The sequence below is a fragment of the Callithrix jacchus genome, chromosome 8, assembly GCF_049354715.1.
Source record: "Callithrix jacchus isolate 240 chromosome 8, calJac240_pri, whole genome shotgun sequence".
In the NCBI taxonomy this organism is placed as follows: Eukaryota; Metazoa; Chordata; class Mammalia; order Primates; family Cebidae; genus Callithrix; species Callithrix jacchus.
This window is the reverse complement of record NC_133509.1, coordinates 51,223,427-51,249,016: the sequence shown is the minus strand read 5'-3', so window position 1 is coordinate 51,249,016 and position 25,590 is coordinate 51,223,427. Positions and strand designations below refer to the sequence as shown.

Sequence of the window (25,590 nt, the reverse complement as noted above, 5' to 3'; positions counted from 1 at the left end):
ACTTACATTTAATGAGGGTATTTGTGTTCTAAAGATGTATGAGTAATGTTTTTGTAGAATAATATTTAATGATATAGAAAATGTTCATGAACCCTAAAAGGAAATCTAGGCAAAACGATTCAGGACATAGGAGCAGGCAAGGACTTCATGAGCAAAACACCAAAAGCAATGGCAACAAAAGCCAAAATAGACAAATGGGACCTAAGCAAACTCCACAGCTTCTGCACAGCAAAAGAAACAGTCTCTAGGGTGAATCGGCAACCAACAGAATGGGAAAAAATTTTTGCAGTTTACCCATCTGACAAAGGGCTGATATCCAGAATTTACAAAGAACTCAAACAGATTTACAGGAAAAAAACAAACAAGCCCATTCAAAAGTGGGCAAAGGATATGAGCAGACACTTTACGAAAGAAGACATATATGAGGCCAACAATCATATGAAAAAATGCTCATCGTCACTGGTCATCAGAGAGATGCAAATCAAAACCACATTGAGATACCATCTCACACCAGTTAGAATGGCGATCATTAAAAAATCTGGAGACAACAGATGCTGGAGAGGATGTGGAGAAAAAGGAACACTTTTACACTGTTGGTGGGAGTGTAAATTGTCCAACCATTGTGGAAGACGGTGTGGCGATTCCTCAAGGCCTTAGAAATAGAAATTCCATTTGACCCAGCAATCCCATTACTGGGTATATATCCAAAGGACTATAAATCGTTCTACTACAAGGACACATGCACACGAATGTTCACTGCAGCACTGTTTACAATAGCAAAGACCTGGAATCAACCCAAATGCCCATCGATGATAGACTGGATTGGGAAAATGTGGCACGTATACACCGTGGAATATTATGCAGCAATCAGAAATGATGAGTTCGTGTCGTTTGTAGGGACATGGATGAATCTGGAGAACATCATTCTCAGCAAACTGACACAAGAACAGAAAAATGAAACACCGCATATTCTCACTCATAGGCGGGTGATGAAAAATGAGAACACATGGACACAGAGAGGGGAGTACTAAACACTGGGGTCTATTGGGGGAAAAGGGGAGGGCCAGTGGGAAGGGGAGGTGGGGAGGGATTGCCTGGGGAGAGGTGCCAAATGTGGGTGAAGGGGAGAAAGCAAACAAAACACACTGCCCTGTGTGTACCTATTCAACTGTATTGCATGCTATGCACATGTACCCCAAAACCTAAAATGCAATAAAAAAAAAAGAAAACGTTCATGAAACGCTATTAAGCAAAAAGAAACAAAAGTAACACAGTAATTATTGTGACATATATCTGTGTATGTATGAATATAACCCAAACAGGTTCATGCTTTCCATTAAATGTGAAAATATCCTATCAAAAGGAATGAAAAATGATAGTATAGTGCTCCTTCAACAATCAAAATCATCAAAATGAGCTACCCCATTTTGGCTCACAGCTTTCTAAACTCACACATTAGACTGGCTTCCTTCAGAATATTACTCACATTGTTGTTATAAATGTGTCTACTCCTGATCCCAGTAGGAAATAAAGAACATAGCCAAGGTTACCTAAACACCTTTCGGCCCTCTCTCATCTCAAAGTAGACTGGATCTTTAAATATATTCATGTTAAAGGATATTTTACAATCAAATCAATTTATTCAAAGAAATTTGGGCTTCTTGGCAAGAAACATTCTGATGTTAGTATAGTAAGTAAAACATTTCACTGGCTTCAAAAACCTAGAAGATAATTTTCCTTAAGGCTCCATTTAATCCTAACCACATTGTAACTTTGATTAATGGAAGCTACATAGCAACAATAGTGTGGGATCAAATAAAACCAAAAGGCTCTCCTGTTGCCTGAAGCAACTCAATTAACATGCCACAAAAGTTCCTACTACAAATAGAGATAGTTTTGTGAATTTTATGACAAACTCACGTTATCCCCACTGATGGGAATAAATTCCTTTTCAGACTACCCACTGAAAACCCGTAACTTTCCTGGACACTGGAGTCATCTCTACCAGTCATTCTTCACTAAGGTTCTATTTGTAAGGGGAAAAGAAGTCATTCAGTAAATTGTTCAATAATCCCCAACTTCCTGTTGATTTTCATCAAGATTAGCTAAACCATCTCCATCTACCAACCCACATCCATTTTCTTTTACAATTACTATCATTTCAACTGCCTTTTTCCAGGCTTTTTACTTCAGAATATTCTAATTCCAATTACTATTAAATTTTTTCTCACTAACAATATTCTAAATAAATGTCTCTATTCTACTGAGAGGTATACTTTAAAGATATACTTTGTCATTTTACCAACCTGCTGGTGAACCATGAACACAAGAAAGATTATATACTAATGGTTCTGTACAAGGTGAGTAAAATAATTCATGTGAAAGCTGAAGACAGAAACTTCAGCGATGGTAATTATAATATAGCATGTACGTATTATATACTATATATAAAAATCTGCTTTTTAACTTCGCAAGATAGCTTAAAAGTCCCATCTGCCTCCCTGGCCACAAGGGGTAAGAAAGCTTCTTTCCTTTGGTAAACCTAAAAGGAGATTCTACTTCTTCTTTTATAACGCAGAAACTGGAGTGCAGCTCCTACTCATCCTCAAAGAATTTTCTCTTACTTAAAAAGTTGGAACTTTTTCAAAAATCTTTACTTCTAAAAAAAATCTGTTACTTATCAATTGCAACACAAAAACCAAGCATGTGCATTTACCTCTAACTCTCCATGGGACATTTCCATTTCTTCCTATAAAATATTCCTAATCTCTATCTTCCTACATGATTTCCAGCATTACTTAGGTCTTAATCACAGAGGAAAAGAAAATTCAAATATCTGACTGAAATAACTGCTCATGATTCCAGGGCTAATTCAAATTAGTTCATTATACAGCTGTCCACCAATCTTTGCATGAACTCCTACCAGAGGTATAGAACTGTCCCAAATGATGAGGAGCAATAACAGGAAGATAGAAGATATGATCTCTCCTCTGAAGAAGCTTATAATCAATCTATTTAGAGATATAAAACAAGTATTTAGTGCTAGATTCCAATTCAGCTAAATTTACAGAATGCCTACTTCATGACAGCAACTACGACTGATATTGTCACATATACTACTCATTTAATTAATCTTAAAATAACAGCAGTGCAAAACCATGGAGCCTGGAAAGAAGTAAAGAAGATAAAAAGATTTTACTAGAAGAGTCCTGTGAGAAGCAGTAATACAAAAGTCATACAAGTGCTAACCTTTTCTCCCTTACATTTCAGCAGTTAATATCTGTAGTTTCATAGGTATAACACAAGAGCATTAAAAAGCAAATTAGTGAATATATTTCTTTTACTCAAAAGTTATAATTGGAGATGTTTCAATTGGGGAAAAAAATGAAAAAAGTAGCCAATATAGCTCTGTGAATTATGTATGGATGCTCTTGTTACCACAGACAAATGAAAAGTGGAAATGTACTGCTTTATGCTTCTCTCAAGTCTCATATTTCTGGCTTACATCTAAATAGGTAAACTGTATCGTTTAAATAATAAAGTTTATGTATCATTTATCAATATGTACCTTACTTCTCAAGCCCCCTTGAGGCATGAGACTCTACCTTATCCACCTCTATACTGCCTACAGCACTTGGAAATGTGGTGGGGTAAAATGGCAAGGTACTTTGAAGTAAGAAAGTTCAAGTCTTAGCTCTACAAGTTTGTGCTAGTTTACCTCAGACAAACTCTAAGCTTCAGGATCCCTATCTATTAAGATTAGTAATACATCTCTACAGAAGTTGGCTATGAGAATTAAAAAAGAAGTAAGTAAAAACACTTAATACTAAGTTCTAGGTGGAACCTAGCATCTAATGGGTGCTGAATATATATTTTTCTTTTCATTTTTGTACTGTGTACCTGTACAATATAATTATGAAGTTGGAGTTTCATTCATTTAGGTAACTTCCCATTAAAGGCATGTATTTACCTTGGTTTTCAGCTGGTCTTAGATTTGCTAAAGCAACAATCTGATGTCCAGCAGCAATGCACTGCATCATATTATAGCAGCTGTCCTTCCCACCGCTAAAAAATAAATCAATAGACAAACATCATGCTACTGACAAATATTCAACATAAAATCACTAGATATCAAAACATTATTTACTCGACTTTTCAGAAAATATTAGAATGTAAAAAAATTAATTTCTAAATCATAAACAGCAGATTAATCTGAATGTCTAGGACTGCTATTCATGGGAGTTTAAGAAACTATATGCCTTTATAAAAGAATATTCTAAACAAAATATTGGTAACTTTTTGGTTTGTGATAGCAGCTTTACTTAATATATGAAGTGCTTTGCAAATAGAAAATGATTTCAATTTACACCCCAGCTAAACACTTATTATATAATTATATATGAAATATATATATATTCCACTTAAGAAATATATATGATAATATATATTATTCTACTTAAGGAATATATACATACTAATTTCATAAAATTATTGAAAAAGTAAAAAACAAAAAAAACTATTCTCTATGAGAAAGTGAAAAAAAAAATTAATTCTGCTCCACCAAAAGAAATTTAACAACTGGCGACCATTAGCAATTAAAGGAACAAATTAAAGACTTGAGTATCTAATGACAAAGTTTGACACACTTGCTGGGTACAAATTTTGTAGAGATGAAAAACAAAATGCTTACACTGATGATGTTAAACATCAGCACTATCAGTATTTCACCCATCACATACATACATATATTATACACGTACACATTTATATATATATATATATATATATATACATATGATGGCAAAAGAACAGGACTTGAGCTATAAATCTAATAACACATTGAAAGGAACTTCTAAATTCTGGTTTTAAATCTACCTAAGGCAGAGGCATATCACATAGTCAAGACAAGTAGTAGTTCATCTATAATATGAATGAATGGCAACCTATATGCTATTTTAGTTTAATATTCTACTACTTCCCACTATCATTATCATTGTCTCTCTCCCTTTTATATTTCTTTTTCCTCATGTTTCCCTTATTGCCAGATTTGCTTAAGGTCTGCAAATGTATCCCCAGGCAATGTTTAGACTTCTTCATAGCCCAAGAAACTGATGACCCCAGAAGCTGGCCCTCTTGCCTTTTGTCTTAGTTCTCAAACTTCCTGCTTCTTCCACTGTCCCATCAATAACAACACTTATTCCAAAACTTCTTGACGGGAAGGAGAGTGCAAGGGGCAAAGTGAAGTTTTAAAAAGTCCATTCTTTCTCTCTTCAGGTTCGGTACCCCGCTAAGTATGTCTTCCACACCCTTCCCCATCAAACCTTACTGCTCTGTTTCCCTAGGACAAAAAGGTAGCAACTAATTGTTTTAGATATTAAAGATTAAAGGGTGTGCATCCAGAATCAGAACTGAGACTTACAATTCATTTTGAAATATGCCAACATTTCAAATATGGTTTTAAGTAGTATTTACCAAACTGGGTTCTGTGGAACACTGGTGTCCAACAAAATATTAACCAATTATTCTATCAAAAGGTTTTGAATATCAGACAAGCTTGGGATATGCTGAGTACCTTACTGTCCTCTTAGAATTCCATTAAGTACAAACGTATGTTAGGTGAGAGGTCTTCTAGATCTGTTTTAGTTTCTATCTCTGGGATACTAAGCTAAGTTATTCAATGTGCTTGGGTTTACAGACTTCATTGCAAAATTAGTGAATGGCCTGCCTCGATAATCCTCAAAGTATCATTCAACTATAAAATTCAAAGACTCATTCATTTATCAAAAAAATAATGTTCTTATAAAGATATGTAAGAACCCCAGTTTCACATATTCCCTAAAACACCCACACACACATCTCATCTCCCGCTGTTGCACACACATACAAATCACAAATAAATTCACCGTGTTCACCTGATAATATAGGTATTATATAATTATAAGTAATGCATATATATAGAATACATAGGCATCTATATCATAAGCATATAGGTAAATGTTTATATAGTCATACTTACAGCATATCTCCTAACACAGCTCTTATGCTTTAGCAAGAATTTTCCAACATTGCTTTTATTAGTAAATTATTATTTTTATTATACAGTAACATAGGCACATTACAGGTTATTTAGTATAACTGACTATACCAATCTTCTCCAATACTTCTAAGTATTTCGTTGTTGTGGATTACTTTAATCGTTAAATTTTTGGTAAATGATTTAAATTTGAATTATTCACTTCCTGGGGTACTTTTAATTCTTAAAATAAGACACAGTGGTTAAAGCTTAATCATTCATTTTAAGAAGACATGTACTGAAAAACAATAATTATTGTGACATTATGGTCTAGCCTGCTAAAAATGACATTGAAGGAAAGGGAACCAGAATATTCCAGACACTACAGTAGGGTTAGAAATGTTGTATCAAGTCCTTAATAGGTCAATACTTAATAGCTAGTATCAGTTACCTAGGGGACTTAATGAAAACGTTTATGAATTTTTCAATGGGCTTACAAAGCAAACACATCGTTGCACTGTATCTCAAACACTCTACAGGGCAAAATCTCATGAAACAAGTATCTAAGTAGTCCAAACTAACTTTTAAATGTTGCTAGTGTGTTCCTTTCTGCCTCAGTTAATAGATTGAGTATGGAAATATTTAAGCAGGCTTGTTTTTGGTTTGTCAGTCATAGGATTATTTAGATACTTAAAGATGATTTGGTTACTATAGACATCAAACTCCTTTTGGAATACAAAGTATGCTAGGGTAAGGTCACTCTAAAGCAATGACCAGAGTCCGAAGCAACAGCAACGTATCTAGAATAAGATTCGTACAACTCCGTCTCTACCACGAAGAAAGAGATCTCTGTTCTTGAGTGCTCAAAGGCAGAAACACATACATGCCATAAGCAATCCACATCTGTCCTGACCAGTCATACAGGTGGGGCAGAAGATGAGAGAGGGGTGGACTTCTTGGGAAGGGCGGAACCACATCCGACTAGGAAGGAAGCTAGGCTACGAACGACCCAGCTGACCCTCTTCAGAAGAGGACGAAAAAGCGAAAGGGAAAGGGTGAGGGTTATTAACTGAGTTGGTGGAATAAGGTAATGGCTCCAAACTTCATCGCTCATTAGAGTTTTTAAAAAAATCAGATGCTGGTCCGCGCAGAAGTAATTAAACCAATCCTTCTGGCGGTTAGGGCCCAGGCGTCAGTATTTTTTTTTTAATTCCCCAGTTAAATCCAATGGGAATCCAAGTTTGAGGGCCGGAAGACTAGAGCCACCAACAGACAAGGAGGAGGCGTGTCAGCCCCAGACCAAGCCACCAGCGGGCCGGCAAAAGCCCGAAGGCTCCGCCTCTTCTTGTGGCTCGGAGGAGCCGCAGAACCCGCAGTGCTCGGCTCGGGCAGAGACACCCTCTTTTTTGATCCCATCGGCGGCTGGAAGGGACGAGAGGCTGGCCTAAGAGGAGGGAGGCGGCTCAGGGGCCGCTTTACCTGATCAGAGCCGCGACCCTCATGCTGGGCGCAGTGCGCGTGCGTGCGGCGAGCGAGGGCGGGAGGCGGGAGGTCTTCGCCGCCGCTTGCGTGACGCGCCGCTGGGCCTCGCCCGGGTGTTCGCTCGGCCGCCTGTCAGCGAATCGGCGGTGCAGGCCCCACAGCTGCCTGCGGGACACCTCAGCGCGGAGGGTGCGGACCTTGGCACCTTGACCCTGTGGCAGGGACATTTCGGCCCAGGCAACAATGATATTTAGGCACGGCCTAACCACCTAAGTGAGGGCACTGAAGCTGCGGAGGAAGGGCAAGCCCCGCGTAGCAGAGCCCAAGCCTGGTGGCGCTGGATTTGTTTTGGTAAGAGAACATTTAGCGTCCCAAACGCTGCAAGTTGACACACTTGTGGACGTCCAGCCACAGAAGTTTGCCTTTCCTCCCCCATCTACCCTAGAAACAACTGTACACACATGCTTTTTAATGTGTATCTGCTCTGCCCTCCAAATCTGTGGGTCCAGATGTGAAGCTGAGATCCCCAGGGACTGTGGTAATTTTTAAATCTGTGGCTAGCTCCACCACCTCTAGGCCCCGTAAGGTTTTGGCTCTTGTTCCAGCTTCTGTATTTGACAAAGTCAGAGCAGGCTCTTCACTAAAGAGCAGTGGCCTTGCAGAAAGGGAATCTAGCTTCTAAGTTTATTTGCCAAGTATCTATTGAGTGCCTTTTGTGCACCAGGCACTGTTTTAGTCTCTGTGGATACAACTGTAAATAAAACAAAATCCATTCCCGGCATAGAGTTTAAATGGGGATGGGGAGAACAGACAATATATAGCTTAAAAGTAAATGTTAAAGAGTGAGAAGTGCTATTAGAAAGGAGCGGGGGGTATGAGACAGGTGGAGAGGCAAACTGCAGAATTAAATAGGGTCTATGTAGGCCTTATTGATGATGTGAGAGTTGAGCCAACTTAAATAAAAAGAGTTAGCTGTATATATGATTAGGGTGTGCTCCAGACAAGAGAAAAACAAGTCGAAGACTCTAGGTGCCTGGTGTGTTCGTGGAAGAGATTGAGCAAAGCAGAATAGTGTGATAGGAGGTTAAGGTGATGGAGGGGAAAGATCATGTAGGGTCTTGTAGGTCATTGCAGAGTTTTGAAGAGGTGTGACTTAAAATTTTAAAAGGTTTGCAGTGTTGAGAATACACCTATTAGGAAGCTGTTACAATGTTTGAGTAGAGAGATGACAGAGCCTAGAATCAGGACAGTGAATTTGGGGATAAGTGAGAGGATTCTAGCTCTATTTTGAAGATAGAGCCAACAGAATCAGATTAGATATGGGATAAAACAGAAAGTCATGAAGAACGATACCAAAGGCATGAATTAAGTAAGTTAATATATGTAGGAAACTTAGAATTATGCCAGGTACATTGTAAGCGTTCAATGTTATTTTGATGTTCTCAACTCACTATGGGTGACTAGAGCAGTGACAGTCTGCATATCAGTTTCAGCATCTGGAATCATACAGCTTTAAGATTTTGCAATTATGAATATTTGCCAAATGAGTCAAGTATTTAAGAAGTTTGCAGTCTATTTGGAGGAGATAAATACATGGAAAACACACTTAAAATGATAGGGCTCTGATGAGTGAAGGAACACCAGGGCTCTTGTCTCACACCAAATTGGATAAAATGACACAGACACGCATGGAATGGTTTTAAGGAATGGAAAGTTAATAGGCAAGAAGGGAGAAGAAAGAAGGAAGAAGCTCCTGTGTACAGACACAGAGGGAGAGGGGCTTCAAACCCTAGAGAGGAAACCCCAAGTGCCAGGGATACCAGTTAGATAAGGAGGCTGGAGGAGGTGGTGTCTGATTCGCATAGGGCTCAGGAGATTAGTTTGACCAGGCACTGTCATTCACATAGCCTGAGAAAAAACTGGCCCTCCCACCCTAGCCTTTTAATATGCAAAGCAGGGCACCTTCATGTTCTACACTTGTGGGGTTATATGGGGGAAAGGGTGAGAGGACAGCAGTGGGAATCACCATGTTTGTGTGGACCCAGTTTCTAATGGCCAGCATTTGCATATCAAAGGTTGCTAGCTGGCTGTTAGAGCCTGGGCTCTCCTGCTAGACAACAAACATTTCTGGAGCTGCTTTAAAAAACAAAAACTTTCCAAGGACCCCTTTTCCTATCTGTCTAAAATAATTTTTTAATCCTATAATAGTAATACAAGAGAACATATTTTGAAAGTAACAAGTTATGTAATGCATATGGAATGAGGATGGGACTTGAAAGATGAGTGGAATTGAATAGGAATAGGTGGACCTTCCAAACAAAGACAGCACAACAAGAATGAGCATGGTGTACTGGACACCAGTGAGTAGACTAGTTTGACTAGTTTGGAGGGTATATTTGAAAGAAGGAAAAATAAGTTGGATAAATAGGATGAAGCCAGATTATCCAGGGTCATGGAAAACCAAAATGAGGAACTTCAAAACCAGGCAGGTTACTCTGGCTCTTTGACATCATTTTTCAGGAGATTGTGTGAAGTAGCAGAAATTAACATGATGAGTGATTTTGATAAAATAGGGACTCCCAAAGATGCCAATGGATAGCTTTTCCACCAAGGGAAATCTTTTCCTTGCCACTTCCCAAGAGGAATTAAGAGAGGAGATTCTAAGGTTACCTTCCTAAAACTACGTCTTTAGAATTACATTTTTGTTTCTCTCTGCACTCTGTAAGCTTCATTTTAAGACATCCTTAACAGTTTTATTACAGTGTGTATATCCTGGCATTAAACTGTATCTTAGGAAATATATTGAGGCCATTTTCCAAGGTCACCCAGTTTTTAGCTTGATGGTGGTGCTTTCCCACTCTAGATTCTTCCTAGTACCTTGTATTAAGTATCTCTCCTCCAGGTCGTTTTTACTCCTTGAATAAAATTTCTCTCAGTACCTATTCCCTCCTTTTAAAACTTTCTACCAGAATTCTTTCAATTAATGATTTTTTTCTGGTTGCCTAATATAACACTGCAATGTGTGTTTTCTTAAAATTTTTATATTTCTTCACATTATTGCCTTTCTCTCAGAATTACTATAAAAGGCTCTGTGCTTGAATGTTCTATCAAGGCCATCATAAAAACAGTAGGTTCAATTCATCCTGGTACAATAGATATACCGATATTTCTGAAATTAACATATGTCAGATTGGTCTTGACCCAGCCATCAAAGTTATTCTTAGATTCATACATATTTTTGTAGAAGATTTGTTTTCATAGCTAACTGAACAAAACCAGAGCAATTATTTACCCCTGAAAAACTTGTTAAGAACTAGAGGTTAAGCTATGCTCTAACTTTTCCCATTGAGAATCTTTCTTAAATCAGTCTAGTCACCTTTGTGTCATTTTCTTTTGCTGAAATTTAAAAACAACACCTAGTTTGTCAGTTACAGGTTTCTGAGAATTACATGTGCAGGAGATTAGAGAAAATCCCTGTGAAGGACAAAGAGATGAGCAAGAGAAGGCTCCAATTGGAATGCAAGGTCAAAATCTGAAAAAGCAGAATGGGAAGGAAGAATAGGTTGAAAGAACTGGTTTGCAGGGTCATTCTGAGAGACTCAGCTAGGTCAGGAATCCTAAGCCAAAGTAGTGAATTAGAGGAATTCCAAATCGGTCAGGAATTGCCCAGTTCTCTTATCTCTGCTATGCTCAGTCACTGTCTCAGAGCAGTGCAGGAAAAACAGTCTGGTGGAAACTCAGTGGTGAATCCAAAAGTGCAGTAGCTAGAGACTGTAAATCAGATCCTAACAACTGATTTTTTTGTGGTGTCACTTCATGATTTCTGTAAACCTCTCTAAGGATAAACTTAGAAAAGGGAAGTTAATAGGACAAACTATCATTGCAGGTGGTCTGGGACCACGCTAGTACCTACCCTGTCATCCACTCTCCACTCTATATTCCCCTCACTCTCAGCTCTCACTTCAGCAGATGGTATTGACTTACTTGGTGGCATGATCTACACATTCACTCCTAAGTGGTCTTGGGCCTTTGTCATCATACTCTTCTCAGTCCATGGCTGCAGTTTGTGTCCATTCACAGTTATAATTAGTAAGGGCATACTGAGAGGCATCCAAGTGGATCATCTAGGTTCTACATGTATTTCTATTTGTCCCCAAGGTATAAAGGCAGCCCCACCTCCTCATACTAATCCATTATCCTTGTTTGCTGACCCCTGGCTGCAAAGAGCCAAAAGTATTCTGCTACGCATAGCTTATAGTTCAGTGTGTAGTACCCCTTTGCAAGAGAGAAAACTTCTAACTGTACTCAGCTCAGAGTTGGGGGAGGTGAAACAGAGTTCTCCAGTGAGTTATTGGGAGTGATTGTAAATATAGCCATTTGTGATTTCACCTTTTGGTTCCTAGATCCATGTATTTGTCCTACTAAAGACACAGTGCCATGTGGAAATCTCTGATTAGTGCCTGTGCTAAATACTGAGAGATGTCATGCCATCCTTGCAGATTACTGTCTCTGAGCTGCTAATGTAGCTGTGACTTAAGTAGGTTTTTTCTGTACTCTATGAGGCCAACTTCACCTAAATGGTACAGTATATGATCCAATAATTAGACCCCATGGATACGACCTACTCTGCTGTACCTCCTTTTCAATGAAGTTTCTTGCAGATGTTCTGCTGAGTGGGATTCTGTGACAGGAGAGGCATTCTGCTAGTGGTGCCAGCTAAATCCTTACAAACAGGAAAGGCCAGGATCCAGTACCTGTTCAATCAAAGCCCAGGAGCAGCCAGGGGAGGCATGGCTTGACAGGAACCCCACAGTGGATCCAAAGGTGTGGCAGTTGAAGACTGTCAGTCAGCTGTGCTCTCCACAGCAGGTGCCTTTGAGGGGAGATCTAAGTGGAACACCTGTAAGGCTGCCAGAGCAAGACAATAACTCTCACAAAATCACATGAGGAGTGGAGACGTTTGGAGTGCCTTGCTGGAGTAAGAAATGTAGAATAAAGAGTTAATTCACACTTAGAATAGTACTTGAAATAGAACCAACCTACATTTGTGAAAGTCTAAATTATAAACAATAGTATTTTTAAGGAAATGCTTTACTTCCAAACATATATACTAATCTTAAGCATACTAACATATTGATATTGAATGCTGGCTAAGTGCTAAGTGTTTTTACTACAAGTTAATAGAGGAAACATTTTTAACTGGTAGTATTTATTTGCCTACATGTAATTTGTTCAAATGTTAATAATAGTTGGCTTAGCAAGACCCCCATATTCATAGTGTTCCACATGGATAGTGTAAAGGCAACTTCAGCCCAATAAATGTCAATAAGTTAATAGACTTTTTTTTAATCAGTGCAGTCAAAAGTAAAATTCTTTTTGTAATGTATTAAAATGACTAGCTCAAGATTCACTTTTCAAAGGCATTGTGAGCTCTCTTCCTATAGTCTGAGACTGTTACATATGAGGGGCTATGGATTAACTCGTAAGGCCAGCAAAATAGGTGAACAGAAAATCAGCCTCAAAAAAACTCTGTCCTTTGCCAGTTTACTTAAGGAAAACTCTCCATAGCCAAACACTGTTGCTGGTAATAAAAGTTGCAAGCTGTCACTGAATTCTGCTTCCTTGGCAGCACATCTTAATGATATACTGATTGATAAAGACTCAGATAATCAAATCAAGAATGCTACAGGTGGTTACTCCTCAGACACCGTGAAAGGATTTAAATTCATTCTGCCTAAAGTCATGCCATATAAGAAACCATCAGAAGTTGCTTGATAAGGATTTAAGAAAAAAGGAATTAAATAATTATTTGGAACATAAACTTTAGGGCATCAGGATATGAGTATCTGATGTATTTATATAAGTAAATACAGCTCACTATGGGCAGTCACCCATTTAAATGCCATGGCAAATTTATGAAGTAGAATACATTGTTATCATCATTTGCACATGAGGAAACTGTGCACACAGATGTTAAATGGACAGCCAGAAATCCTAACGCTACTAAGTGCCAGTACCAGAATTCAAACCTAGGCAGTCTGGCTCTTAATCACTATACTGTTTCTTCCATTGAAATGGACAGCTGGTTATTTTGACTATTCTAAGATATGTTTGGAAGGGTATTACCATCATGGACCTCTTGAATCTCCTTTTTCTCTACTACAAAGATGATCAATCCTTTTTTCTGAAAGACTTAAATTGTTGTGTTGTATTATATGAATTGATATATGAGGTAATTGCTAAACATTTTATACCTGAGAGTCATTCTGTCTTTTAGGGATTTTTTTCTTTGTTCCATAATGGACAGGGACAAATTCAAAAGCTTTAGGAACTAGGCAGATAACATAAGTGAGGGAAATGGCTTGGTAGAAGGTAATTTGAAATGGTGAGCACTGTGACAAACCACTACTCACTCATCGTTTGGCTCCAGCTGCTCTGTGTAAATGTAGACCCAATGTTATCAGGTATTTTAAGGCCAGAAATGGTGGCTTATGCTTATAATCCCAGCCCTTCTGGAGGCCAAGGTGGGAGGATTGCTTGAGCCTAGGAGTTTGAGATCAGCTTGGACAACACAGTAAGACCCTGTGTCTACTGAAAAAAAAAAAAAAACAAAAAACAGCCAGGTATGGTGGAATGTGCTTGTATTTCCAGCTACTTGGGAGGGTAAAGTGGGAGGACTGCTTGAACTCGGGAGGTCAAGGCTACAGTGAGCTATGCTTGTACCATAGCACTCCAGCCTCAGTGACAAAGCAAGATCTTGTCTCAAAAAATAAAAGATATTTAAAACTTTACCATATAACAGGCTGAAGGGTTATTCCAATATATACCTAGTACTACAAAGTACATTTTGGAATTAGACAAATCTGGGTTTGAATTCTGGTTCTGAGACATTAACTTGTAATTTCAGCAAGATATTTTTCTTCATCTGTACAATAGGGATACTTACACCTCTTAATTACATGAGAATTAAATATATATAAATACACTGATTATAGCATCTGTTATATGCAAATTCTCAAGCAAACATTAAAAAATTTAAAAACAATGAGTTATTAATAAGTTATAAAGGAGAGATGATATGGAATCATATAAAAATGCTCAAAAAAGCCTGGGCGTGATGGCTCATGCCTGTAATCCCAGCACTTTGGGAGGCCAAGGCAGGTGGATCACCTGGAGTTAGGAGTTCAAGACCAGCCTGGCCAACATGCGGAAACCCCATTTCTATTAAAAATACAAAAATTAGCCAGGCATGGTGGCATGTGCCTATAATCCCAGCCATTCAGGAAGCTGAGGCAGGAAGAACTGCTTGAACCTGTGAGGCAGAGGCTACAGTGAGCCAAGATCCTGCCACTGTACTCCAGCTTGGGTGACAGAGCGAGACTCTGTCTCAAAAATAAACAAAAATGAAAATGCTCAAAAAGGTCATTTATATGTAACTATATCAAAATCAAAAAGATTTATATGGAGTCATATAAAAATAGCCTAAAAGAAGTCAGAAAAAAAGAAGAAAAAATGAGACAGAAAACAAATACCAAGATGGTAAATTTAAGCCCAATAATGTCAATAATCACATTAAATGTAAATATCTAAACTCTTAAAATTCAGATTGAAACACTGGACAGGAAAGCAAGACCCAACCATACCCTGTCTATAAGAAACTCACTTTAAATATCAAGACACAGGCAGATTAAAAGTAAAAGGATAGAAAAAAAATACAATGCAAATACTACTCAAAAGAAAGCTAGAGTGCCTATATATATATCAGACAATGTAGATTTCAGAGCAAGGAATAAAATTAGGCTTTTTTTCTCCTTAGAACTTCAGTCCCCTAGGTCTCTTCCTGTGAGGCAGCACATTACCCATTTTTCTGTATCTTTACATGATGAGTTTATGCATATATAAGCATATATCACTTTTATTTTTCACCAAGGGGAGCATACTATATTCATTGTTCTGTGCTTTGTTTTTCCACATATATCTAGGACATTATTCTGTAGTACCTCTCCATATAGATTTATCTCATTCTGTTTACTGAATATTAAAGAATAAAGATTTTTTAAGGTCTTCATCAAACATATTAGGGTCTCTAAATTCTAGCTAACAAGACTAGGTAAAGCACCTCCAAAATATGGCTGGAATATAACTTAAAGAACTCTGGACACGTGCATCTCCAACACATATAAAATGAAGGTTAATATCTCAGCATGCCACATTCCTGCTCTTGTCACCGCAATTCATGCTTCTACCAATTTCTTGTTTTTTTTAAGGACATCATCCTCCACCAACCTGGTCTCTAATCATTAACTTTCCTTTGTTCCTTTTCTTCCCCCAATTAGTAGCCAGAGTCTTATACAGGCTTATACATGTTACGGTGCTTCAATAGTTTGGAGATGGATGATGAAGGTCTTTTTGAATTTCATTGTCACTTAATGTATTAAATATAAGATTTTCTACATTCAATCCAATCTTGATTTCTAGATGTCTTTTCTATAATACTGCATCATAGAATAACTTTAGAGTTTTTCTTAAGTGATAAATTGATATTTTTTAGTATTCCTACCTGAAAAGTTTTTTTCCAGAGTCTTTTTAAATAATTTCACTCATTGTTCTTCTGATTTAAGAAGATGTCTGAGATCTAGTGGAATATATTATATTATGTAATTGTAAATTGGATATACAGATCATCTTTCTTTTAAAAAGCTACAAGTACTTTAACAAGTTTTGTTTTGTTTTTCCTAATATTCCTGTGAAGTAGATTGAAGAAAATATTTTCTTTTCAATTTACAAATGAAAGAACAGAAACACAGTTATATCAGTTAATTAGTGCTTGGCTACACTATGTTAGTGGCAGAACTGGGACTAGAACCCAGGTTTTCTGACATTCAAGCTGGATTATAAATTTCAGGATCATAAAACTGTCTACTCTGCAATTTTTAAAAAGAAATGGCATATGCTCTCACACATTCTGAATTTCCAGAACTGTAATAATAATCCATTAAAAAAGAAAAAAAAAAGCCTTGCTTTGAGAATCTCATTGGAAAAGAAATCTCATTTTGCAAGAAAAGTAGGGAATACATACATACATATTCAACCACTGATTTTCTTCATCAAGGACTTCTCTGTAAAATGAGCTTAAAATATGATGACATCAGGCCCAATGTTACACCTATTTTTATTCCTCAAATATTGTCCAAACATATAAATGTTCTGGACTCTAAATCAATCATTTGAAACTGGTCGGCTACAGCTTTGAAAATATTGGAAGCATCATGAACATCATGCCCATCTGTCATTTTTTTTCATCATAGAACATATATAGCCTGCAATCATTCATAGCAATATCTTATGGCTCTGGTAAAAGCTCATGAATAGACTTCTCTATTCATTCTCTCTTTAGCCTTCTCTACTTAGCTGCTATTTCTGAGTAATTAGATGTATTCAAAAGTCCAACAAACTAAATTCTAAGTGGCAACTCAATGGCAACAGGAATAGTTGAATAAATTACTTTATTTAAATGGAAAACCCATTTTCCTCTAAAGTAGAGCAATTTGCAAGAAGAACTTAAAAAAAACAGCCTATAAAAAGAGAATTTAAACTTTGAAAATTTTATTGGAATTATAGTAATATGTTAGAATTTGATTAAACATTTTAATTACAGTCACTTTCTCTTTGAGCTTTCATTTCATCAATAAAATTTCTTTTGCTTTGCTTTTTTGGTGGAACCAGATGGATTAAAATTTTGTTGTGTTTAGCAATTATACAAAAGTAAACCTTTGTTGTTGCAAAACACTGAGACTTTAGAGGTCACTGAGTTATCTCAAGGACAAAAGAGTCTTGCCAGTTTGTATGGGCAGCAACCTAGCAAGCATGTGTAGAAGTGGCTTCTAAGGGTGTTAGGAGACAATTAACTGTAAAATTGAATTAGGCAAACTGTAAAGGAGAATTAACCATAAAATTGAATTAGGCAAAATTTACCTTATCTTCACAGATAAAAAGCATTGCACATTTTTTCTTTTTAATGTTTTAGTTCACGGACTTTTTGATGCAAAGACACAGAGGACCCTATTTGCCAAAACATAAATAAACATATATTTGCCTCTCTACTTTTAGATGTATGATTATGAACATCGCACACAACAAACTTTCCTCAATTATCACAGGCTAGGTAAGATACTCTTATCTGGTCCCATAGCACCTTACACTTTCTGGTCATAATTTATTAAATGTCTGTATTCTCTAGTATATCGTCATTTTATGAAAGCAAAGAATGCCCAGGTCTATTGTACCAGTCAATCTAGTGGCAGGAGACAGATCTGAAAGATATTGAATGAAGGGACTTCTAACAGAGCTGTAGGCAACTTTGAGGAATTATAAGGAATGTTGAGATTTCCAGGAACTAGCAGCACTAGGAAAGCAATAGCACCCATAGGGGCTGAATAAGCAGGGAGAGAAAATGGTATCATTAGATCTTTTTAGAGGCTGGGGTATTGGAAAATGGGGTCAGTCAATAGGTACTCTAGTAATAGAGGGAATACAGCCACCACCACAATAATGCATTAAGAAAGGGAAATCACAGGTGAAGAAATAAACTTATCTCTTCTTCATCTGCCTTTCCATTTCCTGCTAGTGCTTCCAGTTGGCTGACTCCCACACAAAGTTAGACAGTAAGGGAGCTTGTTAAAGCAGGTTTCAAAGATCAGCCCTTGGGGCAGAGAACAAGGTAGAGGATGAAGAATGGGTCTTGGGAGGGCAAGCAGAATAACTCACACACCTTCTTATTACTCTATTGCCAGTTCTTGTTTGTCTACCTGGTACATAGAAAATGCTTAAAGATATTTGTTGAGTGTAAGAATGAATAGCATAGACATTAAACATGATTAATCTGTAAACAAGATTAGGCTGCATTTCTTGTTCTTTTAGGAAATTATTTTACTTTAACAAGTTGTCATTGAGTATGATTGTGAGAGTCTTTTAGGTATTTATATTAAAGGATTCAGAAACCACATTTTGAATTCTTACAAAGAACACTAAGAAGTATAGTAATTGGGGAAGCAATTGTGAGAGAGATCATATTGATATGAAAGAAGAAATGAGGTGACTCATTTGAACATGTTTGTGGGGTAGATAAGTGAAGAAGATGAGTCATAAATTGTAATTCATGACATGCAGTTACAACATGATGACTCAGATTATCACTGGCATTGGTACTGGGTGGAGTGTCAACTGGGGCAAGACATTAGGAGATCATGTGGCTATGTTATTATTGATCACAATGGCAATGATGATGACAAAGTTTGTTAGGTGGGCTGACCATCTCTGTGTTGTAAAACTTATTTTAAAAAAGATAAGCTTGGTACTCTCAAAGCATGGAGAGACTATCAGAAAGTTTTTATGAACATTTTAAGCAAGACTTCTTAACCTAGGGTCCACAATTAGGATACAGATTGGCTGGCCATGGTGAATCACACCTGTAATCCCAGCATCTGGGGAGGCCAAGAGGGGATGACAGCTTGAGCCCATGAGTTTGAGACCAGCCTAAGCAACACTCCCATTTCTTAAAAAATGCAAAAATAGAAAAAATTAGCCAGGTGTGGTGGCTCCTGTGGTCTCAGCTACTCAAGAGGTTGACATGGGAGGATTGCTTGAACCCAGGAGGTTGAGGCAGCAGTGAGCTGTGATTATACTACTGCACTCCAGGTTGGATAACAGAAGGAAAATCTGTCTCAAAAACAAATAAATAAATAAATATTTAAAAATAGTTTACATGCTAAGTTAAGAGCACTTATGTTTTGTCTGAAACAGGAATGGATAAAAGACTTAAGTGTTCTCTAAGGAAAAGTGGTAGTTTTAGAGAAGTAATGTTTTTTTCTTCTGTAGAGAAAGAAATGATAGTCTTGCTTAAATCAAGATACCAAGTCTATAGCAAAGAGGTTTTAGAGGATTACCAAGTTTATGCATACTAAATTGGCTTAATATTAAATCATCACAACCAGAGGTGTGGTTTTTTAAATATTATTCCTAAAAATTAAGATAATCCCAACTATATGTGTCATGAAAAACTTTTACCAATGATTTTTAAATTTATGTTAATAATTAAGGGCAAATAAATGGATGTTTGAAAGCATTTAAGAGTTTCAAGCATAAAATACTTTACAACAAACCATACTGTTATTTAAAAAATTATGTACAACAAGTAACAAGCTCTGACCCACTGAAGAAAGACAACTAAAAGCATTTACTAACTTAGATGATTTTATTCTGCAAGATGTAATATGGTGGAAATCTGGCATTTTAACAATTTACTTTGTCAGGGGAAAGTACCATATTCTCTGAGATGCTGGCTTGGGTCCCTCTGCCATCATAGTAAAAAAATACCCTTAGTGTTCTGGGTTATAATTTCTCTGTCAATATAATGCAAATCCTAAAGACCATCTGTTTTCATTCTGCAAAGTGTGTTATAGCAGTCTTGCAAATAATTTTCAAAAATTGACTTGCTCGGTATTTTCCCTACCTGCCCTCACCTCAGGATGTATATATTTGGACACTAAATTTATAGTTGTTATTATTCCTGATGCCCACATAGTTATTTGCAGTGACAAATGAATAAGGAAATATTTGTAAGGCTGATGTAGAGACTATAAAGAAGAACCAAATGTTCTTACGAAGAATCCAGTCTGTTCTTACTGGAATCCAGTCTGTTCAAAAGCATTTTATTAATGAGGAATTTATTTTTTAGTGTATTTTTATATAGCCCAATTACTTGTCTAATTTATGTTTTAAAATTCTCTAGAAATACCTTTTCTTGTTTTAATTGGAAGTTTTGTTGGCATTTCATTGACAACAGCCCTCATTAATATAACATTCATTGCTCTGAAAGAAACCTAAGATGACATGCTGCAGGGCATAAAAAGACCTCAAGTAACTCTGCGCCTTCTTCCCAATATTTACAATTAGTAAAATCAAAAAGTTGAGAGAGAAACTAACAAGGTGACAAACGAACAATATTCAAAAAGAAACTCTACTACTAAAAACCTCAACCTCTTAATTAGGTTGTCTCTTCCATTTTAAACATAAACTTGCACAGGCCTACGAATGTCTTCATTGCAACGTATTTAAGGAGATACATACATATTTTTGCTGACTTAAACTACTTTACAGATTCTCAAAGAGGCAGAAGATCTAGTAAAGTGTTCAGTTAATAGAGAACCAATAATTATTTTAATTAAAAGTATTTGTAATCAGTATCCCAAGTGGTTAATTAAACATGAGAAAGAATGTGAAACAAGCAAAAGAAAAATATCACAAATCCATTTATTTCTCAAAAATGAAAACATTATATTGGGAAGTCTGTTACTTACTCACCTGCCAAGTTCTAAGATTAGAAATCTTTGTTTTCACTGCAACAGTTGATGCTACTGAAAACTGCTATGTCATTTGAGGAACCTACTTTCTGTTCTGTTTCAGATGTTTCTTCTTTTATTAATGTTTCTTTTCTTTTTCATTAAAAAGCTTTACAGATCACCCTATGCTTAGAATAATAAGAACAGTGCTTTTAGATATTTTGCTCTCTTTTGTGTATGTATATATAATCTGTAATTCTTCAGCTCTATTAAAATAAGTGCCTTCCTGAAAGCTCAAATAAACCTAAAATGTAATGTGTCTTGGTTTTCTAATTATGTCATAGATTTCTACCATTAATCTCCAAACATCATGGATCTGTTGACTTTACTGGCTCTCCATATCATTTGCTCCCCGTATTGTTCATAGTTAAAAAAGATTAAATCAACCTTTTCCTATAGGTTTCGTTTGATCATGACTTGACCAGTCCCCATAGTCAATTAGTTACCATTTTATGAAGGTGTTATTTCTTGGTTATCTCCTGTATGCATAACATTACCATGATATATTTATGTCTTTGAGACTGAGAGAAATATAATAAACCACTAACAATATGGATAAAAAGGCCAGAGTCAGCTGAAAACCCTTCTTGGGTACAGCATATGAAACTCTCCCTAGTAGGGTCATTCCACTTAGCTGAGTTCAAGGGCCCAGAACAATCCTATAACCTGATAATGTTAGAAGGGAAATAATTAAGTGATACAGTAAGTCATGCGTGCTTGAGGTAATTTGAAATCTATCCACAAACAATATAAAACCCATAATCCCTGCCAATGGATTTGGGACCAAACTTTTAAGTTTTTGTTGGATCTTCAAATTCCACAACTTTCCTATGATTTAAGATGTCTTCAGAATTCCAGAATATATTTTTTTTAAATAAAAGGATTTTCTCTTTTACCACACACCATCATATAACAGATTTAGAGAAAGCTCCAAAGATTAAGGAATGTGTGTAAAAGATCTTAAACAACAGAGATGTTTTTGTTCATTCTCCCAGTCTCTGTGACAAAGAAAAGCAAGGACATAGATGACGTATGTGGATAAAGGAAACAGATTTCCATTGGTAAGCCTATATGGGACCATTGAAAACAAGAGTATGAAAAGAAGTTTTGGAAGTTAGGAGGAACACATTCACAGAAGACCAAAAGCAAGCAAGCAATTTTTGGACAACAACAGAAACTGCATATGCCAAGGACTGCTATCTCTCTTTTTTGAGAGAGAAATTGCTTTCTATTACTCTGTAACTCTCTCCAGAACTTTGCAGCCTTTGGAGGAAAGAAAAATGCTCAGCAAATAAAATTAGGACTATTACTGGTAGAGGAATGAGTGACTAGTGGATTTATTGTTTAGAAACCATCCCAAGTAAGAATACCAAAGCAAGGAAACTAAATTTTGTCTGAAAATAACTTTGACACAAAGAACACATTGCTGCTGTAACTACAGGCATAAAGTGTATACTGTACTGAAATAATCTCATGGACAATTTGAAACGACATTTTAAAATGTTTTTATGCAAGAAGAAATAAGTTTGGTAATGCATGCAAACGTTTAATCTGGATAATTTAGAGAAGTAGTTGTGACCTTGGGTAAATTGGTAATCTCACTTTGTGTGCCTCAGTTTCCCCATCTGTAAAATGAGAATAACAAAGAACCTATCTCATAATTTGTTTTGTTGCTATTCACCTGTACAACGTATGTGAAACATTTAGAGTTGTGTCTGTCACAGAGGAAACAGTAAATATTATTACCATGACCTTAAAAATATGTAGACATTTGCTTAAAATATCTGGATAACTGCTTCAGTTCTTCAGGATACTCTAATAAAGATGGATTCTTTATGAATGCCTGGAACCGGCAAATAATGTCCTTCAAAGATATCCAGATAGGTCCTATCCCCTGGAATATTACTTTATATGGCAGAAGGAACTTTGCAGATGTGATTGAGGATCTTGAAATGGAAAGATTATCCTGAATTATTTAGGTGGGCTTTAAATGCAATCACAAGTGTCCTTATGAGGGAGCAGCAAAGGGAGATTTGACTAGAGAAGAGAATAGAAAGCAAGGTGTTGACTGAAGCAAAATGATGCTATGTTGCTGGCTTGAAAGATGGAGGGAAGGGCCACAAGTCAATGAATATAAGGAATTCAGCTCTAGAAGCTGGAAAAGGCAAGGAAACAGACAGATTCTCCGTTAGACCCTCCCAAGATGAAGTTCTGCGGACACCTTGAATTTTGTCCAGTTAAACTGAGTTAGGCCAATAGATTTGTGAGCGAGATTGCTTTCTATTTTGTGAGAGAAATAAGGTTGCTGTAACAATCATTGAAAGAAACTATGGATAACTAATACAGTGTTGTACCATATTTTCTTTAGTTACCGAATTAATTAGTTATCTGACTAATTATTTACCTAATAGTTACCTAAATAGTTAAATGTATATATTAAGCATATTCTGTGGAATGAATTGGGTGTGAGAAGGTGTGATTATCTGGTTTACCCAGTCAAAATACTGGTCTATTTTCTTGGATTTTACAAATTGATTTGGTTTCCCCCATCTCTACAAATATTTTATTTCAACTGTTTAGACAGAGCTATGAGCTTTTAGTGGAAGGCTCTTTTAGTTTTCTGCCTATGCTCTATTTACCACCTCAAACATGTACTCTTTATTTATCTGAGGTCTGATAATATTGGTCTTTAGGTGACAGTCTTAAATATAGGCACAGAAACCTGCCAAATTTTACAAAACTAGCAGTGAATGAATCAGGCAGAAAAACACCTGATACTTTGGAAAAAGTACTGGCTTTCAAGCCAGGTAAATCCAGGTCTGAATACTAGGATTCTATGAACTTTGAGACCTTTATCATCTTTGAATTGTAATTTCTTCCTCGGTAAAATGAGAATTTACAAAAAGTGCCATATGTCATAAAAATTAGTCCTCATTTATATTTATAACCAGATTACAATGCTCCAAGCCCACATTCCTTTTAGTAGTAGGAATTCTAGTCTTTTTTCCAGACATTTCCCTTACAGTAAGAATGTATTCTTCAGGTAAGTGGGTAGAGATGGGAAGATGTCCTTTTTTCTGTGTTGCAGTACCCAGGATATGTTCAATAGCAGGTAGCTGGAACCCAAAACAGCATTACAGAGATTTTACATTTCAGCTCTTTTGATTCTTCCACTTGCAATTATTTTCCTCTGGCCATAGTCCCGGTACTGAATTTAATAAATCCAGAAGGATGGTGGTAAGAAGAATTCAGATAAATTAACAGTTTACAAAGTCATCAAGTGTTAGTTGAGAAGGACATACCAAGCTCTATCAGGAGAGCTTCTTAATCTTTTGCAGATGATATTAAGAAAGAACTGTGACTTCTGAGGAACTGTCCCCACAGTGTCACCCACTAAAACACAGTACTTGGTACCAATTAGAAATCCACTCTCAGGCTCTTCTTAGCATATAATATGATTCACCAAATTTTTAGATGTTTTCCTTAAGATCTACTATATTGCAAATTCTTCAGAATTTATGTGATTCTTATGGACCTGGAGGCAATAGGCCAGTAAGCTGTCTTAGCAGCATTTGTTTAACAGAACAAAATGATTTATCTGGTTTTCTGACAAAAATTTCAAGTCTCATGACTTTTTTCAGTGAGTCAAACATCTCACTGTGGAACAGCGAGATCATTAATAATATCTCATTGTCCATTTAAATCTACTAGCTAAAACATATAGTAGATTTTTTTTCCATTGGGGAACAATCTCTGTTACCCACTAACTGGTCAGAGTGTACTGAGATTTAAGTGGTTCTTAACTTTTGGGATGACACACTTCTCATTACAATGAATATATGCAAAGCCCACAAAATGAGACCTATAATAAATACCAAAAGGTCTGTGGACTCTTAAGAACTCCTGAGATACAGAGAACTTTAAATATGGAGCAAGATTTTCAGCTTATATCTGTGTAATGACACAGATAAGGGTTCAGATTGGATTTTTGTTTTACCATGAGAATGAGTTACAGTCAGTTGGATTGTGTATCTTCAATCCATTTGGGTAGTAGGTTTGGACAGAATAAATGCTATCTTTGATTTGGTGTCACAAATAGTTTTTTTAATCCCTATTTATATTGCATAATATATTAGTTTTCTAGAGCTGTCATAACAAAATATCACAGACTGGGAGGCTTAAACAACAGAAATCTCTTCCAATTCCAGAGGCTAGAAATTCAAGATCAAGGTGCTAGTAGGGTTGATTTTCTCTAAGGCCTCTCCCCTTGGCTTGCAGATGGCTACCCTTTTGCTGTCTCTTAACATGTTCATCTCTCTGTGCTTCATAATCCCAGGGTCTCTTTGTGTATCCACAGTTTCTCTTCTTATAAAGATGTCAGTCTGATAGGATTAGGGCCCATTTATATAAACTCATTTAAGCTGAATGAGTTCTTTAAAGGTCTTATCTCCAAATACAGTCACATTCTGAGATATTAGAGATAAGGGTTTCAAAATGTGAATTTTGGAAGGGCACAATGTAGCCACAAAATATAGTATCTTAATTTAATTGCCTTTATTTACTCCCAAAGTGTTTATCACTTATGTCCACATTGTCATAGATATCTCGTGGTTTTATTACCTGGTTCAGAAATATTATTTCATTTTCTTAGGTTAACCTGATGTCAGTAAAACTGGCAAATTAGTTTGTGGCCTA

The 25,590-nt window shown here is 36.6% G+C and overlaps 1 protein-coding gene and 1 long non-coding RNA gene across 10 annotated transcripts in view; one reads left to right on the top strand and one right to left on the bottom strand.

Annotated features, from left to right (window-relative positions):
* DPH6 (diphthamine biosynthesis 6) overlaps positions 1 to 7,539 on the bottom strand; it is a 237,242-nt gene extending 229,703 nt beyond the window's left edge. For 4 of the 6 annotated variants that reach the window (XR_008474329.2, XR_008474330.2, XM_002753567.7 and 1 more), the window contains exons 1-2: positions 7,493 to 7,539; positions 3,971 to 4,065 (exon numbers count right to left, since the gene is read on the bottom strand). Coding sequence is in view for 3 of the 6 variants with exons in the window: in XM_002753567.7 (XP_002753613.3) it covers positions 3,971 to 4,065; positions 7,493 to 7,515 (118 nt within the window). In the remaining 3 variants the exon portion in view is untranslated. Of the gene's footprint in view, positions 1 to 2,923; positions 3,012 to 3,970; positions 4,066 to 6,896 lie in introns of all 6 variants that reach the window. The other 2 variants (XM_078335977.1, XM_078335976.1) reach the window with 2 other exon arrangements.
* A 71-nt stretch (positions 7,540 to 7,610) lies between these two features.
* LOC103795651 (uncharacterized) overlaps positions 7,611 to 25,590 on the top strand; it is a 656,956-nt gene continuing 638,976 nt past the window's right edge. For all 4 annotated transcript variants that reach the window (XR_013521685.1, XR_623249.6, XR_013521686.1 and 1 more), the window contains exon 1: positions 7,611 to 7,846. This is a non-coding gene — a long non-coding RNA (uncharacterized LOC103795651). The remainder of the gene's footprint in view (positions 7,847 to 25,590) is intronic.